Raw genomic sequence first — 23,307 nt, 5'->3', positions numbered from 1 at the left:
CCATGAGCTTTGAACTTCACAAGTCATTGTGACTTTTCATCTGTCACCCAGTCTTTTCAAAACCACTGTCCTTCTGCCCTGACATGTCTTAGAGGGATAATTATAAAACATTTGGATTGCATTGGTCTCCTCTTCCTTGTCCCAATCTTACCCTAGAACATTGTTGTTTTTCTATTAAGAAATAGCCAAACTACCCCTGTCTTAAATCTTCCTTTTTAAGAGAGTTATGTTTTGTACTTAGCTAGCCAAAGGAAGGTTCCTATGGTATTTACTCATGCCATCATGTCTTTTGAGTGTCTCCCCTTCCCCTCCCTCCCTTACCCTAGTCTCTCCAGAATTCCACTCCAAGCATTCTGACCCTACACTTGCCTGCCTAGCGCCTCCTCCTCCTCTGACCTCTTTCTGCTTCTCCTCTCGCCAAGCCTCTTTCTAGCTTCGTGGCCAGTACTACTGATGCCAACTACAACTTATGAACAAATCAGACTATTTCATGTTAGGAATTTCCATGGTCTGCAGCTTATTTGTTTTCTTAATGATATACAAATAAATAGAAGTTTTCATTTTATCAAAAAAAAGAGAGAAATTTCAACTATGTTACATCTTCATGGATAGCTGAAGAGTGCAATTTTGTGGGTATGTAGGAATAAAGATTTGAAGGAATCTTACCCATTTCATAGATATTTTTCCTCAAATCATTTGAAGCTATCCCTGCATTTTAGGCATGTTTATACCAGAGACCCTTCTGTTAATCTTTCTCACCAGTTTCCCTTTCATAACAGCTGACTTTCTCCTACAAGTATCATGGCTTGTTCTACATTAATCATCATCATTGGTCTCATGAGCTTATGCTTTAAATGAAAACACAGAAATAAGCAGCATGCAAATTGTATTCACTTCCCAGTTTCTCACGGGGCTATAGTCAGGGGATCCATCCGCAGTCTCATTGGAGTTTCTGTGACCCTGCTAGCTACATCTCTCACACTTCTGATAAAAAACCCGGTTTGGGGAGGGGGAGACTTTGCAAGCTGGGCCCAAACCAGTAAAAGAACCTTTATCTAAATGGCACATTGTGAATTGCTTTAATAGGCTAAATGAGAACTGCTCACAATGTAACTGGAAATCCAATACCTGAAGAGAGTAGGTTTGCCTAGATTTTCATTACCCCTCCTTTCTCCACTGAGTTTAGAGCCTTATGACTGAAAAGATGGGTAATTAAAATATAACAATGAAATCCAAATCCCAAACTCTGACCTCAATGAGCTTATCACTCTATGTTGGGCATGTGGAAGGACCACATTGGAAAGGACGGACAGTCCATGTCCACATGATAAACTCTGAAGCACAACACGGTTGGAGTTCACTTCTAGAAAGAAAACCATGAGGCTTGTAAGAAGCAGGAATCTTAACAGCTTTTGGGATTTCTATGGACTTTAGACAATAAAGAAGCTAGCTCCGCCCTTGAGAAAAGACACTTCCTGAGCCTGTGGGAGGGGCTAACATCTTCTTCCTACTCATAAACCAGTCCTTCAAGTTTCACATCCAAAATGGGGCTGTGCAATGGTCACATCAGCTGGTATACAACAGAACCAATCTGTCTGCAACCCTGTAATAAATCACAAGGCCAACAGGGAAAAGGGGGAGTGGGATATAAACCTTAACTTGGAATTGCATTGTTTTTGGGTCATTTTGTTTACAAGTCTACAAAATCTTTTTCAAATTACTAGACCTTAAAATACTTATAAAATGTCAAAACAATAAAGCTAGGCCTCGTAGGATGTCTGAGGCATGAGGATTGTGAACTGAAGTCCTTCCCAGTTTACAGACTGAATTCAAGGCAAGCCTTGTTACCTTACAGAGACTGCGTCTCAAACTAAGTAAAAACACAGGCTGGGGATGTAGCTTAGTGGCTCAGGGCTTGCCCAGCATGTGCAAAACTCTACATTTGCTCCCCAGGAAAGCAAGGCGCTGAGGCAGTCTTCTTATAGCAGTCATTTTGGTTCAGAAAAGAGTGTATGTGTTTTAAACCAGTGTTTAATTACAGGATCTTTTATGTGTTCTTTAGAACCTGATTAAAAAAAAAATTAGTTTTATTCATTTATTTGAGAGACAGAGAGAGAGAGACAGTGAGAGAGAGAATATGGGGGCTCCAGGGCCTCCATCTATTGCAAACAAACTTCAAATGTATGCATCACCTTGTACATCTGGCTTACATCAGTCCTAGGGAATTGAACCTGGGTCCTTTGGCTTTGCAGGGAAGTGCCTTAACCACCAAGCCATCTCTACAGCCCTGATTATTTTTTTAAGAGTTAAATATCAATACCAATATTCCCTCAAGAGCTGAATCCCAGGACATCCTGTTTCCAAATGTGACTGCTACTTTTTTTTTTTTTTTTTTTTAATGGGCTGCAGGGTTTTTGTTTTTTGTTTTTAATTCATGTTAAAACAGAGCACAGATCAGCCTCCATGGCTGGCTGGCTGCTCACAGTAATGGTTTCTATGAAGAGTTCTTGAGGGCTGAGGGCTGTTATAAAAGAAACTACCTGTTACTACGAGTAAGAGTAAAGGCTTCAGATAAACCACCTCAGAACCCTGCCAGACACGACATGCACTTCAGATCTTGCTAAACTGGTCTTAGCTCAGGGCTGTCGCATGGAGGCCAAGGATGGGAGGAAAACAGCCCTGTTTTGGGAAAGTCTGGTGGAGACAGAGCATGGTGATTTCAACAGCCCTCCTCTCTGTTCTTTCATCTCAATGTTGTGCTGACTCCTCCAGTAAACTGCTGGGAAATGGCTACGAAGCCATGAGTTGGCAGTAGGACATCTTGGTTTCAGAGACCCCTGGCTCTGGCTCTCATTTGCTAGTTCCTTTCTATAGGATGTTCTCACCGTTCTCCATTCTGTGCTTGGGCACTCCCTACCACCCACAGCATCTGAGCTCTGAGCAAAGGGAAAGGTTTTGAGGATTAGGGAACAAAATGGGGAAACCAGGAGGCTTGGGTTTTTACACTTCTCAAGCTAGTCACAAGCTGCGTGGGGCCACAGTTGTGGAGTCTTGGTTTCAGATGACCAGAAGACAGGACGGTTTCCATAGCCACTCACCTCAGATGCATCCTGGGGCCTTGGGGCATTCTCTTTTTCTTTCTTGTTCTTAGGTATCTCATGTTTGATGCGTTTGCTTCCTGATACTTTTGTTTTGCTCTCATTTTCCTGGGAACTGTTCTCCTGTTTCCGAGGTTTGATTGGAGGCAAGGGCTTATCCTCTTCCCCTTTAATAAACCTTTCATATGGTAGGATTAATCTAGAAGAAAGCAGGAGAGATGATAAAACAGTTAACCAGTTGCAGTAACACAGTGCAATGGGCTTTCCTTTCTCTTCTCATTCAAGTACCCCTCCATCCATGGGGCTGCTTTCCAAGAACCCTTGGGAATGCTGAAACTGGATGGTACTGAGCTCTGTATATATATATATATATGTGTGTGTGTTTTTTTTTTTTTGTGTGTGTATATACATACATACACATACATACATATATATACATACTATGCTTTATATATATATATATATATACATACATACATACACACACACACACATACACATGTATGTATATCTATACATACTATGCTCTTATTACACCTACATTAACAACCATAACTACTGATAAAATACGATTGAAACAATATCCTAGAATAAAAGGTACACAGTGAGCTCTTTCTGTTGAACAAGGAGAATGTTGTTTTCCTCCTGGGGTGGACCTGGGGTCATTGAGGCCATGGAAAAGCAAACCATGAACAGGCAACTTGATGGATGACTTTGTCACCATAACACCAACGCATCCCAGAAATTTACTGTACAGAACAGCGACTGCCTTTCTAGTGACAACCAGGAATTGAGTCACGTAAATTCTCCCGTGCAAGTCTGACTCCCTTGGGGTTGTGTGGTTCTAGTCACCCAAGGTAGCCATGGCTGGGTCCCAACTTGATGTCATTGTGATGCCCCAAGCACTTGTCCGAGTGCCAACACGTGGGGACCAACAGGACATCTATCCATATACCATTCCATCAGCTCCTTACTAAGCACCTACTATGTGCCAAGCATCCTGTGAGCACTGAGGCTTAGCCCAACAAAACACCAAAGCCTCTGGCTTCATTAAGATTATATTCTATGAGGGACTAGGATGAGCCAGGGGTGTTTAGGAAATTATTCTACATAACGTCCACCACGTCCCTGTGGAGTGGTGGCATGATCTTCTCTGTAACGGAGGAGACAGTTGAGGCCACACATGGTCAAACACTTTGCCTAAGGATTTTCTTGACCTGAAATCTGAACACAGTTTCACTTATGACCATGAGTTTTTTTTCATTTTCATTCACCTCAAAATATAGATCAGACATGATATACTGGAAAGAAATTGTCCTTATGAAACCCAATACTCTATGATGAATATATGCCAATTAAAAAAGGGGGGCTAGAGAGATGGCTTAGTGGTTAAGTGCTTGCCCGTGAAGGCTAAGGACTGTGGTTCAAGGCTTGATTCCCCAGGACCCACATTAGCCAGATGCAAAAGGGGGCCCACACATCTGGAGTTTCGTTTGCAGTGGCCAGAGGCCCTGGCGCACCCATTCTCTCTCTCTCTCTCTCTCTATCTGCCTCTTTCTCTCTCTGTCACTCTCAAATAAATAAATAAAAATAAAAACAAAAAAAATTAAAAAAAGAAAAGGGCTGGAGAGATGACCTAGTGGTTTTTGGCATGTGCCTACAAAGCATAAGGACTGGAATTTGATTCCCTAGTACCCTCTTAAAGCCAGACGCAAAAGGTGGCACTTGTATCTGGAGTTCATGTATAGTGGCTAGTGGTCCTGGAGTACCCATTCTCTCTCTGCCTATTTATCCCTCCCTCCCTCCCTCCCTCCCTCCCCTCCCTCCCTCCCTCCCCTCCCTCTCTCTCATACTCTTTCAAATAAATAAAATATCAAAATAAAATTATCCTGGTGAGTCGGGCTGTGGAAGGCTGCTTTCTTGACTCATGAACTCATTTGTGACGATGATTTTCCCCACAAAATGGAGCCTGTCAGCATTCCCTCATGGGCGAAGATGGGCTCCCCAAAACCCTGTCCCTCCAGGGGAGCTACTGGTAGTTAATGGCTGCTGGGAGAGGAGGGTTATGACCTTCAGTGATGTAGCCACTGGTTAGTTGCCCACACTCGTTAAGTAACCCTCATCAACACTCCGGCAAGCAAGTTCACTCACTGAGCCCCCAAAGACATGGAAGTAGAAAGGGGGTTAGTAAGAAGAAGGGGTTCAGTGGCTTAGTGAAAGGGGAACAAGATAGGGTGATGAGGGATGAATATGGGCAAAATACATTATATACATGTATGAATTTGTAAAAAAAAAAAAACAAAGAATATAAAATACTGGCTTTGACACACACACACACACACACACACACACAATATCACTTAAGATCCCAAGGTCAGGGGGAGGCAAGCTCAGCATGGCTGAGGCGGCTGTCTCTCTCACTCTGCAGCTCCAAAGCAGCAGGTGATTCCAGCATACAGTGGACTGTTGTGAGGTGCCAAGGAAAAGAGGCCCTGGCAAAGAGGAAACGAGCTAACCACTGAAGCCACAAAAATCAGAGGACTGAAAATTCAAGCATTTTAATTATGTAACTTTTTCAACAAAGTGCATAAAATTGCTCTAAAAAGAGAAACATCAAACAGCTCTGGTTTTAATCTGTTTTCCCTTTGCAGCGTAGCTCTTGATCTGAACGGGGGAGAAATAGCTGATGTAATTAAAAGGCATGGATTGCATTACAATCTGAGTTTCAACTTCAGTGATTAAAGTTTTTATAATGTGTTTGGTATGATTAATGACTCACTGTGGGATTAATACAAGACACAGCCTTAAAAATATGAACTTTAATACAGCAAACATAATTTGTTTTAAATAAGACAAGTTGACTCAATGAAGAAAATGTACTTGGCTTAAAACAACCAATATATATCTGTTCAAATATTAGGAGTCTTATTTTTAAACTAAGACACCCAGGCAAAATATTCCAGCTTTGGAATATTTGATCATCATTCTAAAATTGATCTTCAACCAGGCAATTTTGATCTCAGTTACTTAAATGTACACCACTGTTCAGGTTTGACAATAAAGAGGCCAGGACATTTGTGATCCTAATATTTCATCCTTTAATATCATACCAAGTAAATTATGGGGAAGTCAAATCCAAATCCATAGTATGTTAGGACCCAAATCCATCTAGTGAGCATGCCCAGACAAGGTATGTGCCAGGAGGCGTGAGTAATACCTCAGAGGCCTCCATCTGGCCCTGAGCCAGCCTTGAAGATCAACACGGCCCAGAGAGAAGAGTTATCTTCAGATCCCATTACAAACTGAGTTTAAACATGTCACAGCTGCTAAAACTGGAAAAGTGCTCTTGATGTAGACTTACTAAAATAATATAGAGCAGCCGAATACCTGTTTCCCACTGTAATATTACAGTCAATGTTTATGTAATAAAAAGCATAAGTAAGCAGAAGTGAGAAAAAACCAATCTTGTTCATACTTGAATTTATTCTGCCTCATGTACAACGTCCTCCACTCCCCTCCCCCCACCCCCCTTCCCTCTGTGTTTTTTGCCAAGGACTTATCTATCCCCTTCAATATCAGCAGGTTGAGGATTTTTGTTCAGGAGAAAAATGCATTGAATATTTTTAAGTTGGAAAAATGTTTTAAATTGATTTTAATGAAAGCATATTTTATTGTCAGGATAGATAGGTTTGTTGTACTTTTGTTTTGTTGCCATGGGAACCCAAGGAACCCAGAAGCCTGGGTATTCCAACAGTTGGCATTTGTGGTACCACCCTCCCCACCATCCAAGGGAGATGGTGGCACCAGGGGAGCGTTCTTTCCTGAGGACAGCGCTGTTCCTGAGCATGGGAAGTACAGAAGTGGGTGGGGGACACCTATGCGCCTCAAGGGACCCTCCCTCTGGCTACACTTCATAGGGTTAACTCAGCTCTCTAGAGGGTTACTAATGAGACATTGGGTTCATTTTACAATTTTGCAAGTTCATGAGGCAGGGCAATATCTTCCTTCCATTTTTTTTTTCTTTTTCTTTCTTTTCTGCCTTTCACTCAACAGCTGGCTGGCCTACAGCAGTCAAAAATACATTTCACTTTGCTGGTCAAAGGCCTGAAGCCAGGCACAGGAAATCAGTAATTAAATGTTTCTTGCATCTGGAAAGAGAGGCATGACTAAGGTAAAATGCAATCCCAACACAAGCTCTGCTTGTTCAAGGTTTCCTGTGTGTGTGTGTGTGTGTGTGTGTGTGTGTGTGTGTGTGTGTGTGTACACGGAGGTCAAATGAATGTGGCTTTTTTTTTCCACTTCTAAGTCATTGAAAGATAATTATAGTGGCTCAGAATGGGAATACAAGCTGCCTCCCAAAATAAAATAAGAAAGGCAGAAGTTAAAAGGAAAGAACTAGAAATACAAGCAGCAAAGCTTGAAGAACGGGGAATGGTCGCGCAACACACAAACAATTACTGTTTCATATGATGATTTCCATTTGGTTCGATATTCACTCAATGTTTTTTTCAGTTATCCTGTCTTGGTAAAACACAATTACCCCACGGGATACGATCTTATCACTTGATTATTAGACGTTTTTACAGCTCAAGAAGACGAAAGCTATGGCAGGTTTCTGAACTCTCCACCTACAGAGTACATGTGGTATCATTAACAACAGGTTAGCCAAAGTTAGGTCAGTTTTGCCCAATTCAGGAAGCTCCTTTGGTTTTGCGTCACATAAAGAATTTAGTGTAATGCATTGCGCCTTTGCCCTGCAGTGGATTATTTCTCAAATATTTGTAGTACAACAAAGATTTAATCAGTTTCTAAATTGTTCAGATAAAAAGCAAAAATGTGCCCAGCCCCCAAGAATTCATTACACAGTGGAATGCAGGCTGGGTTTGGGGTGGGTGGAGGTAGTAGGGAAGAGAAGCAAGATATTCATTAGGAAATCCACACAATTCCACCCCCTCCTCCTAATCTGCATCTAGTCTGGGGATTGAAAGCTAGGAGATAAATGTGTCTTTCTTCTTATACACATTTCACATTTCAGATTAGCAAAATGCTTATTTATGGTTCCATTAATGGATCTGAAATAGGTAAACCATCATGTATTAAAAAATAACATCTTTTCATAAGCATAAGATTTGTAGCAGCATGAGATTTTATTTTTCCCCAGGAATAATACAAGAATAACATTTTCCACCCCAAAGCAGAAACAGTAGGGGAGCCTTTTGCTATCACAGAGATTCTTATTAAATTCAGTCACTGTGGAAAGCAAGGGTTTTTTTTTTTTTTCTTTTTTCTGCCTTTTCATTCTTCTTCCTTTTTAAATAAAGAAGACTTTAAAAAAATCACCCCAAGTTAAAATTAACCAATCAATGGCATTATGACCTTGATTTATTAGTATGTGAGCCAGGAAATTATCATCATACAAGAAACTGCGGCTTGAAAAGATTTCGGCTTTGAAAAATCTTAAGTTGAATAATGTTGCTTGGTATACTAGGTTTTTAGATCTGCCTCATCTGATATTATAAAAATTCAATACATTTCTCTACTGTAGGAGTCAGGGGTCAGCAAATCTATTACTGTAATGTAAGTCATCTGGCAACCTGCCAACTCTGTCTCCCCCCCTTGTTTTAAAACACCAAGGCAGATAATTTTATATTTACAAAGTCTATAATCCTCCAGGGCCTTGCTTTTTCAACAGAAAAGCAGCAGGCTGACATTAGACAAATGTATATCACACAAGTCCTCGCCATTTGCATTTTATACAAAAGAAAAAAAACTTTATCTTTATTAGGCAACATCCCCCCTCCCCCACCCCCATCTCCTGACCCGCATCCTCCCTTCTCCCCCCACCCCCACCCTGTCCTTCCCATCAGCAGAGGAAAATAATGTCAAATCTCATCAGAACCAGGAACCAGTAATGCCTCGTGTATTGATTCATGCTCACATGGAAAGAATGAACTTTTGGGCCAAAACATTTAGCAACAGTGCTTAAGAGAAGAAATGAGAATCCATCTATTTATAGATCCCTGAAAAATGATATTATAATAATGCCTGGAATTGATGCAATGCAGAAGAAGGGGGGTGTACGGAATCTTTAGGGCTGTCTTTGAATCTCAGACTCACCCATGCTTACTTCATAGACGTGCTCATGGCATTACAGCAGTAAAACAAGACAAAGCAGAACAAAAAAAACATTCTGGGTGAATATCTGTTGTAATTTGGAAGCAGACTAGTTTTGGGGCAGAGGGAAATCAAGTCAGCGTGTATATCAGGTTCGAAACGCTATTCTTATCCTATTAGGGTCTCTTTGTGGCAGTGGGAAAAACGTGACATATTGGCTCCACTGGGGCTTTGGACCTGACCTGGTCCCAGATGGACTCATTACACCTCCAAGTTGATTTCAGAGCTGATAAATTCTGAGGATTGGCCAAACATTTCCCTTCTGAGCCAGAAATTGAAAACATAACTTCACTATGAAGTGTGGGATGCAATCTTTCATCAAATATGGAGCCAATGGAAGGTATACTTTCCTTTCTGAGGACTAGGTACACACGCCTTGCTGAAGTTCCAAGGGGCAGGGGAGCCTTCGTCTCACACACTGCCACCTGTCAAGGTGCGAGGCAATGATGGGGACAATGATGGGAATGGTGACCAATGGCAGTCGGGAACTGCAGGTAAATGTGTTTGGAGCCCTAGCAGAGCAAAGAGGAGGTCTCCTTGCGGGGAATGGTCTCCTGAACAGGAGGACGACCGTGTGCTTGCCTCCTGTTCTTTGGCGAGCTGACCTCCATCTGAGAAAGGCCCCTGACATCGACTTCCATGGTAGTGTCGATTTTGGAGAAGAAGAAAAAAATATTAATGTGTGCAGTGTGAGAAGTGAAATATCAGAAGTCAAGATTGCTGTGGAAAAGGCCTCTAGTGTCACTGTCCAGTAGTGAAGGACAAAACTGAAAGCTCCTGGTGTCCAACCATGGAGTGAGGTGCCATGCTGCTATGGAGGAATTGAACAAGTCTAGAGAACTCATGTGAGCAAGACCATGGTGCGAGAGTCAGCGCGGGTTCTGTGTGAAAGACAGAGCTTGTAAGAGCTCCAAAAGGCAAGCCGTACCATGCTCTGGAAGAGTAAAGTGCAGACAAATGGTATCCTGAATGGTTTATGCTAAGACACCAACAAGGTCCCGAGGCCAGTGACTGTCCACAGCTAAATGTGGACTCTCGTCAGACAGGTTATTTCCTGGGACAACGGTCTGCTCACCAATGTCTTCAAGCTTGCATCTCAGGGCAGAAGAGCAGAACTATGGAAGGAACCCCCGCACTTTGCCTCAGGAGCCCCAAGAATCTTCTCTTAAACCTTCTGATAATTCTGACGCTGCCCTCCCTGGGCTCAGATCGAGTGCAACTCAAACGTGAAGAAAAGATGGAAAGTTAGGCCATGCTGGGACCCAGAAAGAAGACAGTGTGTCCCTGTGGAAGACTGAGCTCCACGGACAACAGGTGCCCTTGCCTGGGCCTTAGAAGGGGTGGGTGACAAGTGAGAGGAGATGATAGAAACTTCAGGTCATGTGTGAGGTGCCAGGGATTGACCCGGGGCCTTGTGTAGGCTGGGTAAGCACTCTATACCTGAGCTGCAGCTCAGGCCCAAGTTCTTATTTTCTTCTTATAATATAAATTTTGTTCTTTATTTACAAGGAGTGGGGCTGGCTGGGAAAGGGCACTCCAGGGCGTCTTGGCATTGCAAATGAACTCCAGACGTATGTGCCACTTTGTGCATCAGGCCATCATGTTTTGCAAGTGTGTGCCTTTAACCACCGAGCCATAACTCCAGCCCCTCAGGTTATTCCTATATATTGATGAAGCATTCTAATATTAATAGCAAGATACCATGTGATTTTCAGGTCTTCGCTCTATTCTTTACGAAGAACAATAGCCACAGGATAATTATTTTATCTTGATTTTTTGGATGGCTAAACTGGGGATCAGAACTGAACGATGAGTTACGAGACAATTGAGTGTGAGATCACACAGACGTGTCTGCCTCTGCTGGGCCACTCGGTCTTTCCCTCAGCAAATAGAGAGGCAGCACCACAGACTAAGAAGGGTCAGCTTAGGAGGGATATTAAGTGACCATATTTGCCCAGGTTGAGGGGAGTTCCAAACTCCTAAAGAGTTTGCTAAGAAATCAGGGTGAGGCCTCTACTCAGAAGCAACCTACCCGTGGAATGAATGCACACGTGGCTGTGGGCCAGCTTGAGCACACTTCCTCCTGCAGGCCTTTTATATGTGCCCACTGCGCAGTCAGGCCATTTGAGCAGAACTAGCCTTGTGGCTCAAGTACTGAGCACACCTCTCTTATAATACGCCACAGTAGCCGCGTAACAGCTCAATGTTCAAAGCACGATGTTCTATTTGGGTGGGGCCCAACTCAAATGGCAAGAGAGACTCAAGAGCCATTCGTTCCTCCACGGAAATCTAGCCTCTGCGTTTCGTTTACATAATACCAAGTCCGAGTTCCTTAAGACCTCCATCAAGGAGAGGCCACTTTCACACTCCTAGGCTATCTGCTGCGACACTATTCTCCTCATGCCTTTCAAATGAAGACTATACGGAGAAGAAGTGTGATGGGTTCAAAAGCTGCCTCGATGCACTAAAGATTAAAATACAAGATAGAGAGTGGACCATAACTGTCACCCAGCCCTTCATGGTGCAGCCAGGAAAAGATGGGGCAATTACTCAAGAAGAAACAATCACTAATTAGGAATGGAGTGGCAAGGAACCATTTCAAGGGCGGAGGCATGTGACCCCAGCATAATAAACAGACACAACCTTAGTGTTTTTCATGCCACGTGCGCCCCAGCAAGGGAGGCAGGCAGCGTCCTTCTGTAAAACTCAGCCAACAATCATGCCATTTAAGTCCTATCTGTGTTCCAAACTTTAGCTACAGAGCTTCTGAAATGCTCAGCAATGCCCCACAACCCTTACAACTTTGGCCAAATTTTGTAATAACTTGTACAAAAACAAAATGTTCCAAGAGGTTTTTGGCGGATGAGTTAAGGATATATTTTAAACGGTAAACAATTATGTTCTTCTGTCAGCTGATACTTTTTTTCTTCCTCTTTCTTTTTTGGAAACATGCTTTCTGAATTTTCAATAGTTCCTTTGTGAAGGCATCTGCTCCTCACATAAATGAAAAGATGTCTGTTTGGCAGCATGGCCGAGAGTAAAGTTATTTAATCTTAATGATAAAGCCCCGTGGACAGAAAATCATAAGTAGAAACTTGTCTACTTATCAGAAAGAAAAGGGGCTAGGACAACTAATCTTTTTTCAAATCTACATTTATTTGTCATGAAAACTCTTAGTAGCACATAGACCTGTAAAGTTTCTTAAACACTATGCAGTAGGTCCAAGGGGTGGTCAACACAAAAATGAGACAATAGAGAAGCTTGACAGAGACTGCTGCTTGGCAAGCCAGGTGTTTGGGTCACACACAGAACTTGCAGCCTCGAAGCTCTCCTGATTACTTTCTGCCTCAGGGCGCTTTGAAGCTGCAGCAACTGCTATTAATTACAACTTGCACTTGGAGGCAAATTTCAGGATTTCTAAATACAGGGTTTTTTGTTGTGTGTGTCTCTGTGTGTGTGTGTGTGTTTTCCCAGAGGCTGTTGTTTATGTTTCCTTCTGTCTGTCTTCTTTTTAATTATATATATATAAAAAAAAAAAAAAGACAGAAACCAGTTTTTCTACTCCAGGGCCTGGCTAGCATTTTCTTTTCCTTTTTCAAAATTTCTTGAAATATCCAAGCATTGGAAAGTTATCAGAGCGTTTTAGGCATGCCAAGTGCTATGAAGTGTGGGGCTCTGGTGTAGGAAGATACCTGATGGGCCGCGGGGTGCGGTGGGGTACGGTGGGAGAGACATTCTTTCCAGACTGCAAACAGCAGCTACTCCAGGGCTGGAGAGATGGCTCAGTGGCTAACGGTGCTTGCTTGCAAAGCATGCTGGCTTGGGTTCGACTCCCCAATACTCACTGAAAGCCAGATGCACAATGCAGAGCAGGCATCTGGACTTATGTGGCAGAAGACCCTGGCATGCCCATACTCAATCTACCGTTGTCTGCCTCTTTCTTTTTGGTTTCCCTCTCTCTGTCTCGCGTAGATAAATGATATAGAAGAAGAGATATTAGTAGATAGGTGGACTTGGGCCAGGTTCACGTCCCTTGTGGAAGCCAGCTTGGTGGGGAAAAGGCTACGAGCGGCTGTGCTGCCTCAATTTCCCCACCCTGGAGCAACTCTGGGCTTGGCTTCTTGGGCTACTAAAGGCTCATAAAGGCTAGCAGGATTCCAGGGCCTTGGGCAGAAGGAAAGAGTGCCCAGTGGTAGTGCTGCAGAGGGAGGAACAAGAATGGTGACCCTGGCCAGGACTCTCATTAACGAGACAGTGGACAGAAGGCAGATGCATGTTCCTAGGCTGGCACGCCATCCTGCCAGGGGTGAATACCATCTATCTGCTGGACCAACTCTTTGGACAGTGGAGGGTGGACCTGTGGACCTGCCTTTGGCACCTGGAATGGGGAAATTCAGCTTGGGGAATCACCACCTCATTTCTTACCCATTTATATTTTCTAGAAGGGACTGCCTCGCCTGTAAATTAAACTAAAAAATAGTTCATTCGCCCCCTACTTCCTGGTGTGTTCTTGATGTCTCACCACAGGTAGAGCCCCGGGGCCCTTGCCATTGAAAACAGCTTCCTTCCTGTTCTTTCCATTCCACACATAGCGCTCCAGGGAGGTGTCCACCCTGCCTCTTTCATACCCTTTCCCGTTCTAGATCCTCTAGGCAGACTGCTCTCGCTTTCGTTGCAAAGTCTCTCTTCCTTTTATGATCCTTGTTGTTTGAATCTATTACATATGGTTTTTTAAGAGCCTTTTCCCATATACATATGTGTGCAATGTATATGCAGCTGGAATGTATGCATGCATGTGGGCACACATGTGTGTGGAGGCCAGAGGTCAATTATCAGCTGTCTTCCTCAATCGTTCACCACCTTAAATCTTTTTAAAATATATTTTATTTTTTATTTCCATTTATTTGACAGAGTGAAAGAGGTAGGGAGAGAGAGAGAGAAGGGGTGCACCAGGGCCTCCAGCCACTGCAAATGAACCCCAGATGCAATCACCACTTTGTGCATCTGGCTTACTTGGGTACTGGGGAATGGAACATGAGTCCATTGGCTTTGCAAGCAAGCACCTTAATTGCTAAACCATCCCTCCAGCATCACCTTAAATTTTTTAAAATATTTTTACTATTTATTTGAGAGAGAGAGGGAGAAGAAGGGAAGAAGGGCCTCCTACCACTGCAAATAGAAGTCCCAACTCATGAGTCACTTTGTGCATCTGGCTTTATGTGACTACTGGGGAATCAAACCTGGGCCATCAGGCTCTACAGGCAAGCACCTTTAATGGCTAACCCAGCTCTCTATCTTATTGTTTGAGATGCAGTCTCTCCCAAAACCTAGAACTCACTGAGTGGACTTGACTAGCTCATCAGCAAGCCCCAGAGATCCACCCACCTCTGCCTTCTCAGTGCTGAAATTACAAGCATGTGGTACCAGGCCTGACATTCTTATGTAGGTGCTGGAGGTCTAAACACAGGCCCTTACTGTATGTGCTGAGCTGTCTCCCTAACCCCAAGTCTCTTCAGTGGGTCAGATCTTTTGGCAAGTTAAATACACCAGGGACCAATGTGATTTCCAGCCTTATAGAGCCAGTAGTGGCTTCTAGAGGTGCCAGCCTGAGAATGACCCGAGGCTTCCCCTCGGCTCTGAGAAGCCCCTGCTCAGGAATCCCTACCAGGAGCGCAGCATCTCAAGAACCCCCTCATTGTTCAATCCCGTCCTAAGCCTGTGGACTTATATGTTCTCATGGCCTGCCAAGAGTACTCATCATACTTTAGACGGTCACAGAGCATCCGCCCATCCTCATAAACACAGCCTGTGCCAGTGCAGGGAGTATGCACTGCTTTCACAGCGGCCCTGAGTAAGGGACAAGAATGCTGACTTCCCCATCGGTTCGCAGCTAAGACTTGCAAACTACCATAAACATGAGTTACTGCAAAAACAGAATTTAGAAGGAGGCATAGGAAACACAAGCCCTGGGTGTTTATTAGATTAAGTGACAAAAAATTATTCTGACTGATTTCAAAGCAGGTCTATCAAAGCTTACTCAAAGTGCTGCGCTGTTTCGGGTCTTCACAGGGTAGCAGCAGACAGTTCAAGGGAGGCTCAGAATACTACATTGTACTAGCACTGGTCCAAGGAGGTGCTGGGGGACCTCTCAAATACAAAATTCCGAGGTCCTGTTTGTAGCTTTCTCAACGGTGTCAAAATGAGCAGGCCACCCAGAATTGTGGCCCAGAAGTGAACAGGAGTGGAATTCACCTCGGCGCTTATCTGGTTTCCTGCTTAGCTACTACCAGCTGAGTTCTTCAGAGCCTGAAAGATTTGGGGTCTGCACTTTGAACATGTGTTTACCTTACTCAGCAGGCTGCCATCAGCCTACTACCTTCTGCAAACCAAGGCCGACCCTGAAGCTGCCCGTCACTCACTCTCCACCCCGCTCACCCCATCGCCAAATGAGCTGCCCACAAAGATAGTGCTGACCCAAGGCATGCCCAAGGCTGGGATCTGAAGTTGGGCATTATCTATGCAATAAGAGGAGTGCACTTGCTTATTTCCCCACTAATATTTTGTTTATGTTTCTGATTTCCTAAATACTCAGAAAAGCACATCACAAAGTCCTTTTGCCTTAATGTTCCTTTTAAAATCCCCTAATAACTCCATGTGCTTCCCAGAAACAGACATGTAATTTATTCAGGAAAATTAAAACCAGTAATCTGGTATTCTGTGTAAAGATTCCCCCCCACACACACACTTTCAGCTTGTGCTTCAAAACATTTTTTGAAAAATGGAAAAAAGAAAAAGAAATCAACATGTGAAAACAATGACTTAAAGTGAATTACTTTTCCAGAAAAAAAAAAAAAAAAGTCAAGCTAGGAGAATGCCCGGAGAGCAGCCATTTTTCTTTGTGTCCTTCACTGATGAAAAGAAAGAGATTTGGGGCATCTTAAGCAAAGAATTGGACAAGAGAGAAAAGGGTTCACTTGGAACTTTGGCCTTTTCTTTCCCTTTGTATCACAAAGTACAGTAACTTTATCTATAAATCCCGAGCAAGAAATGTGGAGAATAACCACATTTCATAAGCTTTGCTGAGTTTGAGAGATCTACATAGCAACAGCCGTGCGATGGGAAAACACGAGGACATTTTACATCGGTAATCATCTGTAACATGAGAAATTAAGTACAGTACTAATGGACTGTGGCCAGGAGTCTGGTACTAATATTAAAAACTGACAGAGATGAATAGGTTTAGAAGTCAGAGCAGGCTGACAAAGACATTTTTATGAAGTGTTTGGACCTATTTGATGTAAACCAATCAGAGACAAGTTTGGATGAGTCCGGCCTTTAGCCCCAGCATTACTTTCTCAGACACTAGATCTCTGCTGTGTTAAATAACGACGCCCACTGACTCATTTCAGCAGCCCGCACTTTCATTTCTACACTCATTAACACCCAAAGTGCTCAACTAATGTACACGTAATGTTTAGTGAGGAACTGGCTACCGTCATTCCTTGTGGTAAAGTGAGAGTACTTAGTTCAGTCAAAAGCCACACTGAGTGAAAAGTACGCCAGTGGGAAACGTAAAAGAGAGATCCCAAATTTCTTTTGCACCCTCTAAGAAAGCAAAGCTGGAAAGAGGGGACTCTATACCAGAGTTGACCATAAGCTTTTGGAAATCTGTTATTACAAGAAAAGCTAGAAAATAAAACAGTGTAACCTCCAGAAGAATGTTACTTCAGTATTTCATTTGAGACAGGGGTCATTTTTATTGATAAAATGAGTATCTCTCTCTCTCTCCATTAGATTCAGTCCTCTCTGTGCCAAACCTTATGCTTATTTTTTGATCATGTAATGCTTAGTAAAATTTGTTTAATTACTGCGCTCATCCTTTAACTAGGTGAGCTAGCTGAAAGTGAAAACACATTCCTGTTTCAAATTTTATTTGTCAAGTCTGTTAAGTCTTATGGTTCAGGTGTTGGGGACTTTTGCATGTGAAGGAAAGGGCCATTCATTCTCAGAATTGAAGGTAGTTGAAAGGTACATGTATTCTTGTTGTATTTGTAATGAAATGATTTCATTAAAGATTCCAAAGTCAAAAATAAGTAGATTATGGTCTCCTCTGATGTTATGGCCAGAACACTAACTTCAGAAGACATGGACTTTAGCAGCAGGTCTCTTATATACAATGAGAATGTGTGGGCTTTTATGTTAAATAAAATAAAGAAGTAACAGTAACACTAAAAAAAAAACTAAAATAATAGAAAAACAGTGGATAAGGAGCAATAATTTGCACATCTATTATCAAGTTTTAAGCATCTTCTATTACATTGCTGAGGCAATCTCTTGGGAATACTTTGTGGGAAATTTCTGCGAGGCACTAAGGCCATCTCAGTATATGCAATGCTTCCTTCGAAAGCGTTCTACATGAGTTTCTTGGCCTTCAGGTTCAATACAGTTCAGAAAAGCAGATGCTTGAGCTATGAGGAAATGACAAAAAACCTGCTGTGTTCCCTGGCATTCTGGAAGATGCGAAGATGTCCTTTATGACTCACAGTGGGTGACATGGGTCTAGGTTAAAGTTAGAATGATGACAATAAAGAAAAACAACCAAGAAATTAAAAGAGGAACTGATCTGTTCAGTTACCTGGCCATATTTTGAGTTCATTTGTGTTTGGGCACTGTTAACACACACACACACACACTCACACTCACTCACGCACAACCTCTATTTGAAGCAAGTCCATCAAAGTGCCCCTGTAAGGGGTGTGTCAGTTACAAGGAAGTTAGTACAACTTAAACATCAAGTGTGAGTGCAAACACAAACCAAGCATCCTGCCTCTTTTAGTGGCCGGCTTCTCAGTGATGTCAAGTCATCCTAACGCCGATGGGAAGACTTCTATCAACATAGCCTTCCCCAGAGGTGACGTCTGTCTTCCTCCTGGCTTGCTCTATTGTTGCTTTTCTGAACTAGGCAGAACTTGTTAGCAAACAGTCTACGAAACAGGCCACACAGAATTTGGCTCAATATTTCCTTGCTCAAAAGCAGAGCTACAGAGGAGAGAAATGTGGCAAGATGAGGGAAAAACCAACTGACTCTATCTGGGCAAGTGCTTTTGTGATGAGACATGCGTCTTCAAGAGAGCACAGTTAGTTGCATGGTAACCTCTGTTTTCCTGAAGTGGAAAGATATTATGGTACATCAAACTACTGAGAATATCTTTAGCAAAGACACTTGCCAGGGGGGGGGGGGGGGCGGCGATGTCAGACAGGTGGCCACGGGATAAAACCCAACTAAAGGAATGTGTAATTTTAGCCCCTGTAACCAGAGAATGTGCTACGCGGAGGAACCTGCCAGGGGAATATGTTCTGTTTCCTAAAAGGTCCCTGTGATTTCCTCTGCCTTGCCTTTGACCAGAAGCACACTCTAATTAACACAGTTTTAATGGAGCAAGGCCTCTGTGACAAACGGTTTCTTACCTTTCGTAATGTCTGCGGGTGCAGGTGGCGGCGCTGGTGCTCCCAGGATTCCCACCTAGCTCGTCATAAATATGCTTCCATTGGCGGCGGGCTGTTATCTGAAAAGATGGCAACGAGAGAGACAGAGACTCATGAGCGAGTCACAGTGCCAGGCTTCAGTTTGTATGCAACAGTCAGCAGGGAACAGCCTGTTCTGGAAACCCAAAAACAGACAAGTCCAGAGAGTGTCGGGGAGAGAGGACCATTTTCTAGTGAGGTCTCATGTTACGGTAAAAATGGAAGCCAACTTTTGCCTTCTATGCTCTGCTAGTCTTGGTGGACCTTCAGCTAAGGAATCTCCCTGGCGACCCACGCAGTGCCCGTGCCCACAGTGCTGCTCCAAGATGCAGTCACCTTTCATCTAAAGTACGTGTTTGTCAGCTAGCGTAAACGGATCAGCAGCAAGACGCTGCCAAGCCTGGTGAGACGGAGCAGCTAGACCTGTGGTTAAAGAAAGGATTTCCCACCACACCTGCTTCTGTAACTTCTGATTCTTGAGCCCTGCATTATCTTACTTGCTTTAAAACAAACAAGTAGATAAAATTACTACACAGATTTTAAAAAAGCAATCCAATTGGTTCAAGGGTTTAGTCATCTCCTCTACCCATACATCACACACTGCATATTTTTATTCACTTAGGTCAGGAAAATGGGATAGCGATCAAACCCCATGGAAATGAACATAGTCCAAACTCAAATGTTCGTGATGTAGATTACCAAGTGAAAACCAACAGCTTGCAATATCCTAAGCTGCACACTATGGTTTTTTGTTTTATTTTTTTCATAAATTTTATTTCTGTACATAAGTTAAGTTTTTGCAAAATAACAGATGCAAGATCTGGCAATTGATTATCTGGGGGAAGCCATGTCTTCCACAGTTAAGTCTAGCATTCCTTGAGTGCAGGGAGATTGAGCGAGCTCTGACGTCCCTGGACTGTTTCTAACCCCGGGTGACAAAGGAAAAGTCTGGTGCTCCACTGAGGGCAGCACAGGGCGTGGCAGGATGCGCGTGGGTCTGACGCCGTAGGGCATAAGAATTCTTTTGGAAAACGATCTACAGTATTGATTGTCAGCAGAGTTCATAGCAGTAAAGTCAGCAATGGGGTTTTTTCCCCTTGCAACTGAGGCTCTATCACCCTCATGGAAGCAAAAGGAGGCAGGAGGTGGTATATTTATGATAGGCGCAATGGCATTTTTTTCATTTGCTGTATAAAGAATCTCTGCACTTCCCCAAACCCCAATATAGACCACCTAAGTAAGATTTAGAGACAATGTTGAGTTTCACTCTATTCAAGTTTTCATGACGTCTCCTTGAACTGATTGTTTTGGTAATGCTTACGGAGCCACTTGTTCCATTTACTAGCAGGAATAACAAAGGGGGACATGCAGAAGTTCTGGTCAGTAAAGTACCTGGCAACATAGCTTTTCTATATACAGAATATCACTATTACAAAAAAAAAAAAAGAAAAAAAACCGGGCTTGAGAGATGGCTTAAGGGTTCAGGTGCTTGCCTTCCAGGCCTGGGGTCCCAGGTTTGATTCCCCAGTACTCACACAAGCCAGATGCACAAGTTGGCACATGTGTCTGGTGTTAGTTTGCAGTGGCTGAAGGCCCTGGTGTGTCTATTATCTATCTGCCTCTCTGACTCTCTCAAATAAATAAATTAAATAAACTGCTTATAGTCAGATGCACAATGTGGCACATATAAAATATATATTTTGATAATTATTGCGCATTCAGCTGCAGTCTCCTTCCAGGTTTAAACAGGAGCCTTTCCCTCTAAGGCAAATGACTTCAGGCTTGTTGTGGTTTATGTGTCCTGAATACTTACTTGATCTCCAACTGGTGGCAACTTGGGGAAGTTGTGGGGCCCTTATGATGTGCAGTCTCACTGCATGGGGTGTGTTACTGGGCTGCACTTGAGGTTTACAAGCCCAGCCCACTGCGTGGTCCAAGCTACCTCTCTCAACTAATCCCTCCCTGCGATGGGACAAGATGGGATGCCCCAGTGTGCTGCTCATACCATGGGTCCCCTACCGTGGCAAAACTTCCCCTCACAAGTGTAAACTGAATGAACCCTTTCCTCCCATAAGCTGCTTTGGGGTGGCTGTTTTGTCCCAGCAGTGAGAAAGTCAGTAACTCTGCTCCGAGTCTTTTGCTGAGTTCCCAGTCTTTGGGTTCGGGCTTCTGTCTGTGTGGAAATCCATCTTAGAGGTCAGTGAGAACCTCAGGAATGGCTGAAGAAAGCACAGCACTGAATTTTCACTCTCCTCAAGTCTGACATTGAAACTGGTTCTGCCTGGACTGACCTCTACTCTTCGTGTCGAACGGAGGGGCAGCGCTGTGCTCAGTGAGCTCCACTATCCCGGACCCCGTCCACTTGCTCATCCACTCTTTCACCAAACCTCTCCCAACCACACACATGTACCTTCCTTCCCAGGCACTCAGGAACCTTCGTCAAGCTGCCTTCACACCCCTCGCTAAGCGGTGACTGGTCACTCGAATCTGTGGCTCCCTAGCAGTTTTTAGTAACTCTTTTTTTGTGGTGAGTTTCCATTCAAACACATTCTGGAACATATCCGAAAACCAGAGTGGGAAGGATCCAGCTTAGACCAGTTTGAGGTATATACACAGCAAGAAAAATTGTGTCCTTTGAATAAACTTTTGGAGAAAATTTCCTATTTAGCATCTTATGCCTGTGCATGATTGGATATGTGTATGATAAAAATCAGATGTATCATGGGAAAGGCCCTGGGCAGTGAACAGGTGTACATCACTCAAGCCTGTCAATCAGGAGAAAGTGACCATGCCCCACCCCTAGCAACCAACTCTCCCCTCCTAGGCTAAAGAAGTGCAGTCAATAGCCAAGGCCCTCGAACACTGCGACTCCAGGGTCCCACTGCTTCCTCTCTAAGAATCCCCCTTGAACTTGAAAATGTTGCTTTGCTATTTCAGTGAGCCCTCTCAGTTCTCTGAATAAGACACCAAGCAACAGTGAACACCTGCTACACACAGGACCACCAGTGACAGGGTGACGCAGAGAAAACAGCTCCAGTGCCCCAGATGAACACAATCTACTGGAGAGACAGGCCAGCCAAGTAGTGCCGGGAGTGGAAAGGTCCATGGACATGGGACAGCTCGGCAAGCAGGGACACCGACATGTGGAAACGGATCCCGTCCTCCCCCAGCCACCTGCCTGCCACGGGACCCTCGCTCTCACCGACAGCACAGGCCTGCTTCCAGCTGCTCCACGGGGACAGCGGCAGACACCGAGGAGACTCACAACCAACAAAGCTAACTGAGCAGCTACTGAGACCCAGCACTAAAGGAGACGTCTGTCTCTGCCACACCACACGGGCCCCATTTCAGGGAAGCATGCTGAGTGCAAAGAGGAATGGAGGTGGAAAGGGGAGAGAGCAGAACAGAAGGCAGGAGAAATGGATGCTGCCGCTTTCAGGAGTCATAGCACAGCAGGGGGTATGTCTCCATTCAAGTCGCCATGGAGAAGGGTGAGCAGCTGAGCTTTCTCATTTCAAAGTGAGATGGCACAATCGTGATGCGAGTGACACCATCACTCACATGGAGAGTCACTGTCAGAGCCAGGGGATGGCTCTGTGGGCCACGTGCCTAAGCCACAAGCACGGGAGCCTGAGCTCGGAGCCCCAGAACTCACACAAAGCCGATCACGCGGTAGGGCATGTCATGTCTGGAGCGCCTCCAGTAAAATGAGAGGTGGAGGTGAGAGAATCCCCAGTGCTTATGGACCATCTAGCCCATGTACGTACTGAGGAACAACCAGAGACCCTGATGCCTCTAGTAAGATAGAAGGTGAGAGCCAGCTCCTGAGATTGTCCTCTGACCCCCCACTTGCTTTGAAATTGTGCACACATACGTATATACTCATATATACACATACACACACACAGACCCACATTTTGTCCAGTATAGGTTCCACCTAAGGAACTCTATGAAAAGCACTGCACACTATTATATTCATCAGGCTTTCATTGTTTTAAATGCGGTGGTTTCCAAGCAAACTTGAGAATGCCAGTAGGGTTTCAGAGGTGGAAGAAACTAACTGTGCACTGCCAATTCTAGTTGAGAAGACAGAACCAGTGAGTGGGAAGGGATCTCCACAATATTATTTGATGAATTATTCCATAGCTTAAAATTTTGTTTAGAAAAAGCACTACTTAAACCAAGACTTCCTTACCTCTCAGGTTTCAGGGATGAATGTGTGCTGGTATTGGGGGCGTGTCTGGGGTTGCTGGTGAGACAGCAGCAACCAGCAGTTGCCCCAGGACTTGAGTTTGGCCGGTGGCTTAAGCGCACAAGGAAATGCGAAGGTAGGCGAAGCCTGTGCTGGTGCCCAGTGCTGCCCGTCTGCCCAAGAAACAGCCTCTTTCTCAGGACACCTTGAGGGCGGGTTAAATTTAAGGAAGATGATTTTTTTTTTCCTGGTAGAACTCCAGGAACTGAGGTTTTTCAAAACTACATGACATCATCTTTGGCCCTCAACAATTTTTGA

General features: G+C 43.9%; 1 protein-coding gene across 3 annotated transcripts in view; it reads right to left on the bottom strand.

Moving 5' to 3' along the window:
• The window catches only part of Arid5b (AT-rich interaction domain 5B), a 189,174-nt gene that overhangs the window by 7,218 nt on the left and 158,649 nt on the right, over positions 1-23,307 (bottom strand). For all 3 annotated transcript variants that reach the window (XM_004657864.2, XM_045137134.1, XM_045137136.1), the window contains 2 exons: positions 18,741-18,838; positions 3,099-3,297 (listed from right to left, as the gene is read on the bottom strand). In XM_004657864.2, coding sequence (XP_004657921.1) covers positions 3,099-3,297; positions 18,741-18,838 — 297 coding nt within the window. The remainder of the gene's footprint in view (positions 1-3,098; positions 3,298-18,740; positions 18,839-23,307) is intronic.

This window comes from Jaculus jaculus, chromosome 18 (assembly GCF_020740685.1).
Source record: "Jaculus jaculus isolate mJacJac1 chromosome 18, mJacJac1.mat.Y.cur, whole genome shotgun sequence".
NCBI lineage: Eukaryota > Metazoa > Chordata > Mammalia > Rodentia > Dipodidae > Jaculus > Jaculus jaculus.
The sequence above is the reverse complement of the archived record's forward strand: the minus strand, read 5'-3'. Positions and strand labels throughout refer to the sequence as shown.